Raw genomic sequence first — 16,535 nt, forward strand, 5'->3', positions numbered from 1 at the left:
TTTTTTTCTAGCTACTAACTATTTAGTCGCTAAAATATGTACTTCCTTTTTGACTAAGAATTGTTTGGTCGCCAAAAACATAATTTTATATTTTTTTTCAAAATTATAATTTCTCCACAATCTGTATGTATTCCGTGCAACTTGTAGTATCTATATAAATAAAATAATGCATATATTATCAATCATTCTACAATTTGATTAGCAAAGTGAGATTCAATTCTACCATAAGCCTAGTCTTATCTTATACGTCATTGTTACATTGATAACAAGTAAGAATAATGAAAAGAACACAAAATAGTAAACAGAATGAGTAAATCTAAATGTATATTTAGTATTTATAAGATAGAATATAGATATAAATTTATTGTTCATCTCACATCTCTATCTTATTATGTGAAAATTAAATAATACATTAGAAAATATGAATGTGTTTGTGTAATGTGAAAGGCATTGAAAAGTCATGTGTTGGTGTCCGCGTTTTGCTTAATCGCTCAAAAGTAAAACGGAGCTCTTTGTTTTCTACTTTGATACCATGTCCGAATCAACTACTCTCAAATTAACTTTTCCCTATTCTAGAAACGTTTTAAACTTTCAGTTTTAATTTCATCATTACTATCTCTACTCTACTACTAATCCAAATCGACTACTCTCAAATTAACTATTAGCCAATCTTGACTATTTTTCAACTTCTAATTTTTTTTGAACGATCAACTTCTAATTTTAATTGCATCATTAATGTTTGGTTTGACAATACAAACACCGGGATCAGTTTCCTATGACATTTGTCCTTTTAAATTAATGATTTCTTCCATGTGCAGTTATTATACAAGAGCCATCAAATGTACATTTTTTAATCAATTTTAATACTATTCTCATCAAGCTGTTTGGGGGAGGGAATTAGGAAAATATTATGAATTTCAAATAAATTAACAAATTTCTCATATGGGTGTGGGTCTTACATACATGTGATTTGTGTAGGTTTCACACTCATGTGAGAAGTTTGATAATTTATTTGGGATCTCTAACATAATTCGAGGGAATTAATATAGGGGGTGTTTGGGAAGAAAAAAAATAGCTTAGTTTAGGCTAAAAATCACAAAAAGACAAAATAGGCTAAAATAACTAATAAGACAAAATATCACATCAAACCCATAATCATTTCACTTTTTCTCTTACAAACATCACATCCAACCACAAAAAAAATCCAATCATCTTCCCAAACACAAAAATTTTAACCTACTAAAATAGCCAAAAACTAAAATAGCCTACTAGAATAGTCACTTCCCAAACGAGGCCAGTCAAAAACTCATTGTAGGTTGTTATTATTTTCTTAAAATTTTTATGTCTTTTGTAGAAAGTTAAAGTGCCATTAAAAAAGTCAATTTTTAAAGAAAAAATTTTTTTACATTTTCCTGTAGTCTCATGTCTACACTGGCGAATATTGTCAACGCCCATCAAACCTGTATTTCGTTTTAATAATCTGAACTATTTATTTTGTAGAGTATTTTGTGTATATCATCCAAAAATACAAAAATAAATCGATCCGATAATTGTAATTTTAAAAAATTGATGACAAGTATTTTTTTTAAAATAGACTAATAATTTTTCTGGTAACAAATGTGATAAAGTGAAAAAGTTTGGATTATCAGATTGATTTGATTTTTATTTTCATGTGTGATATACATAAAAACTTTACAAAATGAATGATTTGAATGATTAAAACGAGACTTGTGATGAGTTCTGTAAGAGTAATTGAGAGGGAGAGAGAGAGAAGTATATGAACTGTATTAATAAATGAATACATTATAATAGGGGCCACGCAACCTAAGTATACAAGAAACACAAGTATAGGAATAGATAAGTATACCATATCCTAGAAAACAACAAAGACAAGAATAGGGTTCTAGTTTAGTGTGTTCATGAGACTGAAGTAGAACAAAACAAGTAGAACCAGGAACTTTAAAAGTGGTATAGTCAGGAGGAGAACCATACAAGCGCTCGTAAGGAGAAGCATTAGCGATGACAGGTGTAGGTACACGGTTTATGGTGTGGATGGCAGTGAGGGCAGCTTCCTTCCAAAACTGTTCAGAACAAGAAAATGAGATGAGAAGAGCCCGGGTAGTGTCTAGAATATGATGGTGCTTTCTTTCGGCACGTCCATTTTGTTGGGACGTGCCTGTACAAGATCGATGAGATGGTGCACCATTAGCCTGAAGAAAAGAAAGAAATTCAGAATCCAAGTACTCCTTAGCATTACCAGAATGAAAGATTTTACGAGAAAACTGAGTACTGATCATGGCAAAGAAATCATAATAAATCTGTTTAAGTTCAGATCGATTTTTGAGAAGAAAAGTCCAAATATAACGAGAAAAATCATCAACAAAAATCATAAAATATCTGGACCCCCCCATGGTCGGTGTAGGGGTAAGTTCCTAAATATCTGCATGTATAAGATCAAAAGGAGTAGTAGACATAGAATTACTTTTATTAAAAGATAAGGCAGGTTGTTTAGCAATTTGACAAGATAAACAATCGGTATCATCAAGACGGACTCGACCTAACTGACAACTAGAAACTAAAGTTTTTAAATGACTAAAAGAGACATGTCCTAATCAACAATGCCAAAGGTGAAAAGAAGACATGGCAGAAGTATATGCAGCAGATGAATCAATGGGAGCAACAATAGATGATTTGGGTGGAATGCGAAGATGGGTAAGCTCGAACAGAGGTCCATGTTTACGGCCTATCCCAAGGATCTGTCTTGTCTGAGGGTCATGCACCAAACAACCATTAGCAAAAAAGGTAACAATTAGACCAAGTTCACATAACTGACCAATAGAGATAAGGTTCAATTGAAGAGCAAGAATGTGATAAGCATTAGAAAGAGACACAGTGGAAGTAAATATTTAACCAATGTGACTAACAGTTATATAAGAACCATTAGCAGTGTGTATGGTGGGGACAAAAGATGATGATGATATAGAAGAAAACATAGTAGAGTCAGAAGTCATATGATTACAACATGCGGGATCAAAATACCATGGAAAGTTACCTGAGGTCACTAAAAGAACAGTAGAGGGAAGAACTAGATTTGGCAAGCAATTGTTAGATGATGGACTCCATAGAGAATGAAAGAGAAGTAGAATCAGTGGAATGGTGAGTCGAAGAACCCTCAGTGGAAACAATAGTAGAGCGAGAACCTTGGCCAGATTTGGACTGATACCCAGAACGAGAAGACCCTATCCTGGATGAAATAGTGGAGGGGGCTCGAGGACAATTGCATTGGAGATTACATGGAGCAATTTTATGGCAAGTCAAGCATTCGTGAACCTGGCACTGACCAAAAGAATGAGTGGCTAGCAAGCCACGATAATGACAATAATTACAGAAACTAGCTGGCTATGAAGATGAGGAACTTCGTGATGATGGTGTAGCAAGAACAAAATCCATATTCTGAGATTTGAGAGTCCCAAAACAAGTCTCCTTTGATAAGAGCTCAGTAATGGCTTGCTCTAAAGTGGGCAAGGGCAAACGATGGAGTAAAGAAGCACACACGAGCTTAAAAGTGCTATGAAGAGCCATAAGGAACTGTAATAGTCGCTGATGATTCCGATAAGTAATAAATAGCTGTGCATCCTCAAAATATGCCCATGTAGGTTTAGAAAGAGCTAGCTAGTCCCAAACAGACGACATCTAGGATAAGAATTCATTGATAGACTGATCAGGGTGCCTGGTGCATGTGATGAAGAGTTCGCAACAGTTGATATTGATGAACATGTCCAGTGGTCTAATAACATTCCTTCAAGAAATCCAAATTGCTTTGGCAGGGGAAACAATTTGATCATCATCCTGGAATCGGCCAAACTGGAGATTAACAGAGGGAACTAAGGTAGCCCGAAACCATGTGATAATTTGATAATTCTTACTTGCCCATTCGTCAAGACGATTACTAAATGCAGAGTTAGTGTCATCCTCCTTCTAAGTGGGTTTGGAAAAAGCACCAGTAAGGATCTGCCAAAGTCGTTTCCCTTTGATAAAGTTGAAGAAAGGTTGGGCCCAACTAACATAATTTGACCCATCAAGTATATATAATAGAAACTGAATCAATGTTGTTAGAACGACCCATGATGTTCAAACAGGGCCAAAAAAAAAAAAGGTGCTTTTGTAAATGTTGATTTTGCCAAAACAGAACATACCAACAGATTTAGGAGGCCAAAAACAGTTGGGATATGGTCTGAACGAGCCAAAAACACGACCAGAAAGGCAGTGAATCGGATTGTCAAAGTTGTTTGACCAACCTGGTTAACCAAAACTAGGGTTGACGTCACAGTAAGGAGGGCTGACGTCAGAAACGCGCGTGTATGTTAGCAGAGGTGTGTACAGCGCATGATAGCAAGAAGGCAGAAACGGTGCACGGTGAACTAGAGTTGATGTCAGCGATGACGTTAGAACACGCGGCTTATAGAGATCCTGATTCTTCCTCCTTTGGTTGTTGTATCCGGACTTAGGTTCCATGGAGTTGGTTATTGTATATATCTTGTTGTTATCCTTTAATTCCATATATTTGAGTTTTAGAATGTGTTAGGCAGGTTTGTTACAGGTTGGTTGTGAGTTTAAACCAATGGTTGCTGCCTAGAATTTTGGTTCTTCGCTCGAGCGAGGCTTTTGTCGCTCGAGCGAGCTCTTTGTTTTAGATCCTTCGCTCGAGCGAGAGTTGAGTTTTGTGTCTGGTGGCTCGAGCGAGAAGTCTTGCGCTCGAGCCTGCGTCTGCGTTTGGTTCTGGACCTGAGAGTTGCATTTCTTGGCTCGAGCGAGCGAGGTCTATGTTTTGGGTTTCTTTGCACGAGCAAGCTTTTCTTCGCTCGAGCGTGCTTCTGGGCTGCAGACCTGAAGCTTCGTATTGTTGGCTCGAGCGAGGCTTTCTATGCTCGAGCGAGGTATCTTTGTGTCTGATCGCTCGAGCGACCACTCCTTCGCTCGAGCGAGCCTTTGTTATATCAGTACACAGCAGCCGTCCCCTTCATCATTTTTTGATACACATTTCATCTCAAAACCCTAGATTCGGCTCTCTCTCCCTCTACATTTACCTTCTCTCTAGGGTTTCATCTATTTTTAGTGTGTTCCTACCCTAATCTCTTTGTAAGAAAGGTAGAGGGTCGTGTGGGCTACATTTTAATCTGGAAAGTTGTGGATTTGGAGCACTTTGGGTTTTTACCATCTTCTCCTTTGAGCTTCTAATTCCGAGGTAGGGATACCCTACTCCATCTTATGAGTTTTTTTACATAAACTTTGATCATTTTGATTAGTTAGTATTGTTGGGTAATATTGGAAAAGTTAGGGTTTGTTATGTAATTTATAAAAGGGGGGTTTTCAAATATTAAAACCCATGTGTATGTGAGACATTGGAAAATGGAATTATTGATGGTAGATTGGCGAAATCGAACCTTAGGGTTTATTTTGAGAAAGGGGGAATTATGCCCTAACTATCGTAATAAATTAATTTGTATAATTAATTTGGGAAAATGTGAAAATATGAAATTGAGTTGAGAATAATGAAATTGAGAAATTTTAGAATTGAATGGTATAGTTGGATAAATTAATCACTCACCTATGGAAGATATTGATATTATATCTGTTTGATGCATTTATTATCTGTTTAGAAATAACTACTTTGGGCTATCGGTGGAGGATAGTCTTGATTGTTGTAGACACTGTATGTTGATTAGGGAAAACTGAAACTAATCATATTGAATAGGTCATTGAATATGACGGTTGGAATAATACATCAAATATGTGTAAGAATTGATTCTTGTATATAATGAGTGCTTATATACTTGGAATATGTGTATTGTGTGGGAGGAGATAGGGAATGTATTCCACAGTTTGGGAGGAGATGGGGGATGGACTCTTAAACTAGATATTATTTGGGAGAAGATAGGGGATGGACTCCATTGATACAGCAAATATGTGTATCTATTGTGAAGTATGAAAGTGTTTTAACATGACATTGATACAGCAAATATGTGTATGTATTGTGAAGTATGGAAGTGTTTTGTTATGAGTTGCTATCTTATTTAAAAAGGAAATGCTTTAATATGAGTCGTAATCTCCTTGAATTGGTGGGCCAGGTTCTGAGCCATGTTTGTGAGTCGAAACTGTAAAAGTAATGAAAAGTGAAATGAAACATGGACTATTTGTCATGGAAGAGGATTGTATAATAGGTTGACGTATATGTGTTAACCACTTATCGAATGCTAATGTTTTAGTTAATTCTCATACTTTGTTTAGTATATCTCTACTGGGTATTGGCTAACCCTATATGGGACATCATTTTCAGGTACATGTGGTATGCCGCCTCCAAGGATGTAGCTTGGGAGGTTGTAGAAGCAGAAGGCTTCCTTTTTGTGATTATTTTGTGTATTACATGTAAATCAAGCCAATGGCATATTATGTGTATTGAGTTAGTACTCTTTTTTTGTAACCAAGTGTTGGCTTGAAAAGTTATAAGCCCGTAGGGCATTTACTTTGGATGTCAACATGTAATACTTTTGTAATAAATATTCTGATAAATGGAATTATGTTCTTTTCTCTTAAGTTTACGGATGTACTGAATGTATGATTTATGGGTTTATTTTAAGGGCGTTACAGACTCATGTTAGTAGATAAGGCTACGACGCAAGATAGCGCGAGACAGGAGTAGGAGGCGGGTAGGAAAACGACATAGCGTGTGTCCAATCTTCTGGCGGCGCATTGGATGCAGATGATTCTGGTAGCGTTGGCTTCGTCTTGAGGAGATGAAGAATCTAGTACAGTCCAATCGTCAAAATATGGAAGGACTAGATACGTAGAAACCAACGTGAAAAGGAATCAATCTGCCAAATAGGAAAAAAAAAAAAAAAGTGATGAAGAAGAGGAGAAGGTTAGGAGAAAACCCTAGGCTTTGATACCATATAAGAGTAATAGAGAGAGAAAAATATATGAACTGTATTAATGAATGAATACAATACAATAGGGGCCAATAAACCCGAGTATACAAGAAGCCTAAGTGTACAAGAATCCTAACTATAGGAATAGATAACTATACAACTAACAAGTTTTATAGACCCGAGACAACGGACTCCATTTGAACCAGAGAAAAATCCAAATATTTAAAACATCAATTGAATTCTCTTTATTTGCTCACCTAATTTTGGTTGCCATTGTTGAATCTTTTATGTTCAAATTGACCATTTTGGCAAATAATATCACACTTAACCCTAACAGATCAGAAAATATGTAGTCTGGTCCCAACTATCTTACAAGTGCTTGGCTTCTGGTTCCACACTTTAATTGTAGACATTTCGAAACATCTTTTTTATAAGTTGTTCAAACACTCAAACCCATCTCATTCATTCCAACAAGACGTTGATTTAAAAACTTCTTGAACAAGAAAAAGTCTATTAAATCATTCATTACGTTGGATGGTGATGTATATGCAATCGAAATTACAACTGGTCACGTGTCTCCCCGAGTTTTTTATATTTATACTATTTCTTTTATATGTGAAATTTATATCTTATTTGTCCTTTATAAAATTATAATAGTACCTCTCTTTAAATTATGTAAAATTTTGTAGTATTTTAAAAATTTTGAAAGTACTCTACTATATTTTTTTTTTGTTCATTCTTTTATATTATAAACTGGAAAGTTAATGATAAAAATTAAATTAATTAAACAATTCTTTCTTATTATCAGATTTGTTTAGTTGATTGTTTTTCTCTATTATAGAATTTTTATTTTTATTTTTATTTATTTATTTATTTTTTGAGTTGGTAGTGTTGAATTTATTAATCATAAATTCAATTGGGTTGTTGATTGTGGATTTCTAAGCTATATTGATGTAATTAACACAAAAATTGTAATATTGAATCTTAACAATGGACCCAAAAAATGTATAAATTTAGCGGTATTTCATTGTTTTTTATTGTGGGTGTTTTTATTTATTTATTTTTAATAATGTGAGTAATATATATGTGTTTCCTCTGCCTTAAATTTTTGACTCCTCCACCAATTGATGTTTTCAAAATTTAATTATAAAATCATGAAAAAATTTATAATTTTACATATTAATATTTATAAAAATACCACTAATTTGAAAATATCTTTTACCATCACAGTGACGTGATGTTCCCCCATAAATAAATGTTGCAATGATCCTCTGGAGTATATTGTCTTATTATCTGACATACCAGTTTAATTATGTATTAGGAAATATACTTAGGCCATGTTTGTTTGGGTAGACATGAGCTTGAGATTAGACTAATAGTCCAATAAAATTATTAATCCGATATTTGATTAAACAATTGAAGTACGGACTAATTATTTTAAACTTGACTATTAGTTAAGATAGGATACATAATCTAATAGATTCGTAATCCTAAGACTATTAGTCATGAAAATATTAATCCAATCCGCCCAAACAAACATGGCCTTACATTAGTGTTGTGGATAGATAAACATAGTATGATATAGAAAGCTATGGTTACACAAGTGCTTGTAAGGGATTGAAGACGCTCTCCAAGATCTAATCTATAACATAAAGCCTATAGTGTCGGCTTGACCATTCAAAGCTGGAGATAAAATAAATTGTCTCTAATAAAGGAAAAATTTTAATATGTATTTTTAAAAGTGGAGTGTATCATATGTATTTTTAATTAAGTTATTTTTTTTTAATTATGACTAATTTTTTTCTTTAGGTATGACACTATTTTAGTTATAACTTATTAATTTTTTTGTTATGGCTCATGTTGAATTTAATTAGGATACAAAAATCCACCAATAGAAAGAAATTTTCACTTTTTGAGTTGGGGCTTCCCCACAAATTCTTAAATAAAGGGAGATACGCCAAAGATTCTAATAAAAAATCAAAGGATGCCAAACTTGTTTGATCTTCACAGCCTTCGCAATCATCAATTGGTGGAATCTGATGAGGAGATGGGACAACAAGATGAAGATGAGGAAGAGGAGTATAGATTCCTTTTGGCTGAAGCAACAAAAATCTTGCAAATGGTTCAGAAATTGCAGATTAATTTTGGTGCTAGAGAAGATACCTTCCTGAATGATTTAATCGAGTTAGAGATGAGCAACAAAACCAAAATAAAAAAGAAAACTTAATAGAGTTACAGATACAGAGAAACAGAGTTAGTGGGGTGCAAGTAATTAATTTTTAGAAGGGTTTCGTGATGTGATGGATAGTGGGGGAATGGTGTTTTGTCCTGAGTGGTTTTAGTGGTGTGTTCGGTTTGAAAGGAGATTTATTTTAATAGAGGGTTGATGGGTTGTGATGGTAAGCAGTGGATGGTGTTTGTTCTGTTTGGGGAAAAGTTGTTGTATTATCATTGTTAGTGGGGTGTGGTTTGGTGTGAAAGGGAGATCTGGGTTTGGGGAAAAGTTGTTGTATTATCATCCTTAGTGGGGTGTTGTTTGGTGTGAAAGGGGCATCTGGATTTGGTGTGTTGGAGTTAAGTTCTTCTTAACTCTTTTTATTTTTGTTTCTAGTTTTTTTATTTTCTTGTTTAAAAAAAAAAATCATTTTTTTTTTCTTGTTTTAAAAAAATTGTGAAGCCGAGGTGCTGGTTAGATAGTTGTAAGTAGCCGTAGTAGGAATAGTCTGTAATTTCTCAAATCTCTCTCGATGCTTGTCATTTGCTGTACCTTTAATTTTATATTTTTTAATGAAATTTTTCTTTGCTGGTAAAAAAAATATTGGGTTTAATTATAAAATATTTTTTTTTAGTTATGACTCAAAAAATTGAAATTATGTTATTTTTCTTTTTAGTTATAAGGTGTACATGGTACATATCTTTCCCTTAATAAAGATAATTAATAATTAACTTTTGCTGATAAAAAAATAATAGATAAATAGATAAATTATACTTTGTCCCATTTATGTTTGGTCATTTTTTCACTTAATCGTGCATTTTTTTTTTTTTTGAAAAATATCACATCAATGGGGTTTTGAAAAAATAATTGTAAATCAATTAGAAATTTTATAAATATTAATAATTAAATATGTGAATTTTTTTCATGAATATATATATATATATATATATATTTTTTTTTGGACATCTTCTTTTTAAAATTTTTAATTTTTATTTGACTCTTCGTATTTCAAATTAAAATTATAACTCCTCTTTAAATTTTTTGCACAAAATTTTCAATCACTTTCAAAATGGTTAACTGTCCGTCTTTTTTATTCTTCTTCTTATGGATAGGAAGTCGTTATATTTTTATATGAATAAATAATACTTTGTACCATTTATATTTATCTATTTTCTCAGTTTGACCATTAATTTTTTTTTTTCATTGGACCTTTCATGTTTTAAGTTTTTTCAAATTTATGCCTAAAATTAATTTCTATTCAAAATTAGACAAAAAAATGTCACACTAGTTGTCACATTACATAAAAAAATATATTGTTATATTGATATTTGTATTTTTAAATTGTATCAGAGAATTGAGTTATATAAAATAAAATACTTTCAAGTCAAGTGACTCTCAATGTGTTATTTTTTTTATCTAATTTTGGACATAAGCTAATTTTTTAAATAAATTAGAAAAAACTTGAAATATGAAATGTCAAAGTGAATTTTTTTTTTTTTTAAGGATCAATGTAAGAAAATAGGCAAATATGAAAGGAGGCAAAGTATAATTTATTCGTATAAAAAAATAACCACTTCCTAACCATAAACAGCTAAACATTTTGAAAGTGATTGATTTTCATATCACTATCTCATTTATATGTATTGACTTTATGTGCGGGTGATGGCTTCGTGGTTTACAAGTTAATTTGGAAGAAAAACAAGTAGGGTTGAAAGGCAAAGACTTATAAAATCTAAGCAGTAGGTGAAAGTCTAAAGTGTCCCAACACAGACTAAATTTTGATAGATTGAAGTCATCTTTGCGTAGGATGGAAGGTTGATTTTGACAAAATTAAAAATTGAATTATGAAAACTTGAAATTTAAATACCGATGATTGAATTTTAAGAGTAATATTGAAACCGGGACAATAACAGGTTTGGTTTCAATATTGCAGACACAAAGCTTAATAATATATATATATATATATATTTTGGGGAGTGATTGTTATGAATAAAAATAGTGGTGGAATGAGGTTGATCATGCTTGACACATTTTTTTTTTGATCGGCAAAAAGAATACTTTATTGATGGAAAAACAAAGATTACATCAATAAAGGGGAGCTTGGAGCTTAAAACAAGCTCCAACCTCCAAGTTGGTGAGAAACCAACGAGCCAAACAAAACAAAGGAAGAACACATTTGAACATTTGAAACACCAATAACACCAAAACCAGAGCAGGCAAACAGAACAGATAGCCCACAGTTGAAGCACCAAACAGATCAGGTCCTGCAGTTAGTTAGGCACCAAGACAGAACAGATAGCCAGCATTCCTACAAACTAATTAAATACAGCAGCAACAGCAGTTCACCCACCAAGATTGTTAGCCCAACACATCTGCAGTTCACTACTACGGCCCTATTAAACAGGTCATCCTCTGACACAAGATTGTTAGCATGCTTGACACATGACGATGATCATTTTTCCTAGAAAGTTTTTATTTTTTAATGTTAATGGAAATTTTATAATAATAATAAAAAAAAGACCAATAACAGGTTTGATTTCAATATTGCAGTCACAAAGCTTAATAATATATATATATATATATATTCATTTATTTTTTGGGGGTGATTGTTATGAATAAAAATAATGGTGGAATGAGGTTGATCATGCTTGACACATGAGGATGATCATTTTCCCTAGAAAGTTTTTATTTTTTAATGTTAATGGAAATTTTCTAATAATAATATAAAAAAAAGACCAATAAAAAGTTAAGACTTTTAACCAAACTGGAATTTATTATATAAAGCACAATTATTGTGGTTCATACGAAGTAACTACACTTGCCAAAGATTATGAACATTGGAATATTCATAATATTATTTTACACCAAAGAAAGCGAACTTAACACAATTGAAAGAATAAATTATTGGCCACCTTTATTACATGAAAAAAAAAATGATAGAAAATAATAAAAATGTAAAACAACTCTTAACATTTGGGTAGATCTCCTGGAGGCGGAGGCAACGTAGTTGAAGGTGTTGGCCCATTCTCAACCACAAAAGCCATCGATAGGCCCCACGGAACGTGTATATCCATGTGACAATGCATCAACCATACACCTGTAAACATCAATTTTTTCAAAAAGCATAAATTAGTATACATGTACAACACACACATTAAAATGATAGAGCCATGCATAATAAAACATTATATTTACCAGGATTGTTTGCTTGAAATCTGACAACAACCCACCCTCCGGCCGGCACAGCAATGGTGTTACGTGCTTGTGGATTGACTTCATTGAACTTTTTGGGATCATTTATTGGGTCATAGTTTCCAAACCCCTGAGCCAACACATGGAAGTTGAATCCATGCAAATGCATAGGGTGGCTCTCTATACCTAGTGAGGCTGTGTTCTGCAACACCATCTCAACAGTTGAATTGAACTTAAGTTTCTTCACTTTGGTTGACTTTGATGTCATTATGATCGTTGTGTTGTAGTTGTTGTTTGAATTCGTGTAGTCAAATACCAATGGTGGTTGGTCGGGGAAATCAGTCGTGTAGATTCCATTGACATTGTTGACAAAGGCTTCCATCATCGACAACTTGGTGTTGAACTCAAATGACGCGTTGTTCAAGCTTGCAGCTAATCGCTGATCAAGTGGGCCACTACAGTTGGAACCTGCTTCGCATGGGATCAAGCCCAAACTTACTGTCACAAACATGTGTTCATCAACATTGAGTGGGACTGGGACCCAGTGAGGCGCATTTACTAGAGCAGTTAAACTGGTATAGAACTTGTGGGCTGTTGGTGTGTCATTGAAGGCTGGTAGAACCGGCATTCGTGGGGTTGATGACATGGCATTCTCATAGACAATGATCCCAGTGGTAGAGGTGGTAGTATCAAGTTCAACTTCTGAACTAACGTAGGTATGCGCTGCCATGTAGTAAGAGGCTGCTGGTTGGTCGGCAGTGAGTAGTGCATCGATGGTTTGGCCAGGAGCAATAACAATGACGTCGGTCACCATCGGAGTAGTGTAAGTGGCGTCAATGGCAACAACTGTCATTTTGTGGTTGGCTATCTTGAAGAAGAATTGGTTATTCATTGCAGCATTGATGATACGTAGGAGATATGTTTTACCTCGTACCACATTTACCTTATATGTGCCTGAAAAAGACAAAAAGAATCATATTTTATACAAAAGTCTGGGAGAGGTTAAGCAAAAACTAATACTAAACATCTAAATATAACTTGGCAACTATATATGCAATATTAGAGTGTAAAGTGTGGTAGTACGTACTATTTGAAGAGCATTGATAAAGATCGCCGGGCTGACCATTGATGGTAAAAGCGGCGGAACTATTAAGAGGAGGACCACCGCTTTCAAGCATTTGATTCTCGACGTCAATAATATTAGTATTCCACCATTCTCCTGTAATTACAATTTAATGCATGATTAATCTTATAGGCATTGAAAAAGTATGTTTTCTAATCATTTTGAAGTCAAACCATGCAACCAAATATTAGCTAAAAGTTTTGAACCTCAAGATTATGAACTTTACATTCATTACTATTTCCATTTTTCTATTATGCGTCTGTATGTCCTTATTGACTTTTTCCAACAAAAATGTGCAAATGAACTATCGTAATTTGTTCTTCGAAAAAAAAAAAATGCCTATACTAATTGTAAGAAAAATGTTTCATATCACTAATTTAACACCATTAATGCACCACTAATGACATGACATCATGTGAACCTCACTATTGATGTGATAGTTTGGCTTTTGCTTCTTTTTTTTTTTTTTTTTTTTTTTTCTTTGCACTTGCCAGCTCATTAGTGGAGCTTTTAGAGCTGCTGATTTAGTGCTTTAAATCGGAACTGTAATTGTAATTTTGAAGTACAAAACTTTTAGAATAACTATTTAGTTGGTTTGAATTCTATACGATTAGAAAACATTTTTATTATACTAATGTATGTTAGGGTCACTAAACTACTCCCAATTATCCATTACTTTTGAATATTTGAAAATTACTAAACATCTTATATATGGGTAATAAACTTGACAATAGAATATTAGTAACAAGTCTATTATTTTGACCGCTTTTGCACAAGTTTATTTTTACTTATCAAGTATCATAATAAGTGTACTAATATATGAAGCACACGAAAGTTTCTAGTGGAATAAACAAAAGGATTGATACCTAAAAGAATTGGGAATTCTCTGTAGGGTTTCAAGAATGGGTATGAGTGACCAACTTTTGGACGAATGATTAACGCCCCATAAACGGTTGCACGAAGCCATTGACTATGTGCGTGCCACCATAGGGTCCCTTCTTGTCCTGTAATGTTGAATCTATAAGTATAGCTATTTCCGGGACGTATTGGACATTGAGTTACATATTCAGGTCCATCGGCCCACGGACTCAATATTTGAAATATTCCATGCCTGCATATATGAACACATACTCATATCAAAGTTAGTCTAATATAAGTTAAAAGCAAAATAAAAAAACTCAGTGCAAATTAAAATTTTATATTACCAATGAATAGTAAGGTTATAAGGAGATTTATTAAAGACATGAACAACAAGGGTGTCTCCCTCATGAGCCAGTATTGTTGGGCCTGGGAGACCTCCATTTACAGCAGTAATTACTTGATTGTGGCATATTCGTTGGAAATTCATGTCTTTTACCTGAAATAACATAAATGAAATAAGCTATGTTTTCAAATTTAAAATTTTCAAGTTTAAGTAATCATGCACATATTGAGAGAAAAGAATACAAAGGGCATAGTTTTTCGAAAGCAAAAAATTAAAGTAGGATAATTTATTTTAGTCAAAGAGAAGCACTAGTAACTATATTAAGCAAGAGTAATAACTTCTTGTTAGTCTAATGGTATAAGAAAAAAAAAAATTATTTCTAAGACTTAATAGTGAAGCTTTATTTGTTATTGGGGTTGTTTGGAGTGTTCTAAATAAGTGCACTTTTTGTCTTTTTGGACTAAAAAATTGAGAAAAAAAATATGGATGTTTGGGTTAATTTTTTGACTTTTTATGAAAAAATGTGTATTAAAAAATTGTATAAATTAGTGTGTAGGGAAAAATTAGGATTAGGAGTTGTGCGGCCGTAATATTTGACTTTTGATAAATAGTGATAACTTTTTAACTTTTTGAGTAACTTTTTGACTTTTTGAGTAACTTTTTTTCAACTTGCCAAACTTGGCCTAATATTTTCGCTACGGTTTTATATCACTTCTATATGCTGTGAAGAATTTTAGAGGAGCAGAGATAAAAAAATTAAAAAAGTATAGTAACCAATGCATGTTAGAGAAAGTGCCGTCCTCCACAAGAAAGGCTTCAAAAACTAGTAAGTCGAGCATACCCAACTTAGAAAAAGTGCACAGAATAAACGCAATTAGAAATGAGTCCCATACAAAGTGACAAAAAACTAAAGACTGAGAAAAGTTTTAAAAAATTATTGAAATGGGCATGATAAATTACTTCGAAAGAATGCTCCACAACATCAGCAGAGGCGAGTGAAGCAGCCAGAAGAGCTGAAACCCAAATGAGTAAGAACACAGGACGTGCCATGTTACTTGACCGAACAATGAATGACTGAGAGCCAAAGAAACAAAGATAAAAAGAATCTCTTTCCCTCTCTCTCTCTCTCTCTTTTTTGTGAGAAGTGCACAAATTTTTTGTAAGTAGCTTTGTATTTCATACAAGGATGTTGTGTGTGTGTGTTTGTTCTGCAATTCCTTTACATATATATAGTAGTTGGGCATGTAGATAGACAAGCCTTACCCTTTACCAATAACGCGTAATTTTAATGTGACTTTGAAATTTGAATATGTCAATCGTGGAAACTTTGTAATAAAATTGCTGGAGTTGACAATAACTAAAAAAAATATTTAAATAAATCCCAAAGTCATAGAATGATGGCTGTTTATGCAATTACAAGGGGCTTGATTTGTGTAATGTCAATCCTACGGCATCAAATGTTTATTTTGTCCTAATTTTAGTGGTTGTTTTGAAGTTATGTTATTACACTATCATTATATCACAAGGCACTAAACAATAACGGGCCGCTGTCTTCGAAAATAAGAAAATTTGAATGTAAAAAAATTCTATGATGGTAAGTTCGATTAGGCAAGTTTTAATTAGTAATTTTATAATTTTAAGTATAAGTAGAGTACTGCTTAAGTGATATTTTGGTACGTTCTCTTTAATTTTTTATTTGATATTGTAGTTTTAGATTGTTTTGTTTTTTTTCTTTTTCTTTTTGTAAATTGGATTTTGCTACCTTTGTAACTAAGTTTTAGGGGTCTGGCTCCTTTTTAGTCTAAGATACTTGATTAGAGAGTGCTGTCTAGGGTCATGGAGCTGAACACGGATCTATTTTTAATTATTCGAATA

General features: G+C 33.3%; 1 protein-coding gene across 1 annotated transcript; it reads right to left on the bottom strand.

Annotated features, from left to right (window-relative positions):
- Positions 1–11,894: 11,894 nt before the first annotated feature.
- On the bottom strand, positions 11,895–15,867 carry LOC114321948 (laccase-7). The gene is made up of 6 exons (XM_028269198.2): positions 15,621–15,867; positions 14,662–14,813; positions 14,323–14,567; positions 13,421–13,552; positions 12,337–13,287; positions 11,895–12,238 (listed from the first exon to the last, which is right to left on the bottom strand). The coding sequence occupies exons 1-6, from the start codon at positions 15,708–15,710 to the stop codon at positions 12,108–12,110; spliced, it is 1,701 nt and encodes a 566-aa protein (XP_028124999.2). The 5' UTR covers positions 15,711–15,867; the 3' UTR covers positions 11,895–12,107.
- Positions 15,868–16,535: the final 668 nt, after the last annotated feature.

The sequence above is a fragment of the Camellia sinensis genome, chromosome 3, assembly GCF_055761805.1.
Source record: "Camellia sinensis isolate YWXY chromosome 3, ASM5576180v1, whole genome shotgun sequence".
NCBI lineage: Eukaryota > Viridiplantae > Streptophyta > Magnoliopsida > Ericales > Theaceae > Camellia > Camellia sinensis.

Coding starts and splice junctions, on each gene's coding strand:
- LOC114321948 (XM_028269198.2), bottom strand. CDS start 15,710: ATGGCACGTCCTGTGTTCTTACTCATTTGGGTTTCAGCTCTTCTGGCT. Junction 14,568..14,661: donor TATAACCTTACTATTCATTG/GTAATATAAAAT, acceptor TCATATATGCAG/GCATGGAATATTTCAAATAT. Junction 12,239..12,336: donor ATTTCAAGCAAACAATCCTG/GTAAATATAATG, acceptor TGATGTTTACAG/GTGTATGGTTGATGCATTGT.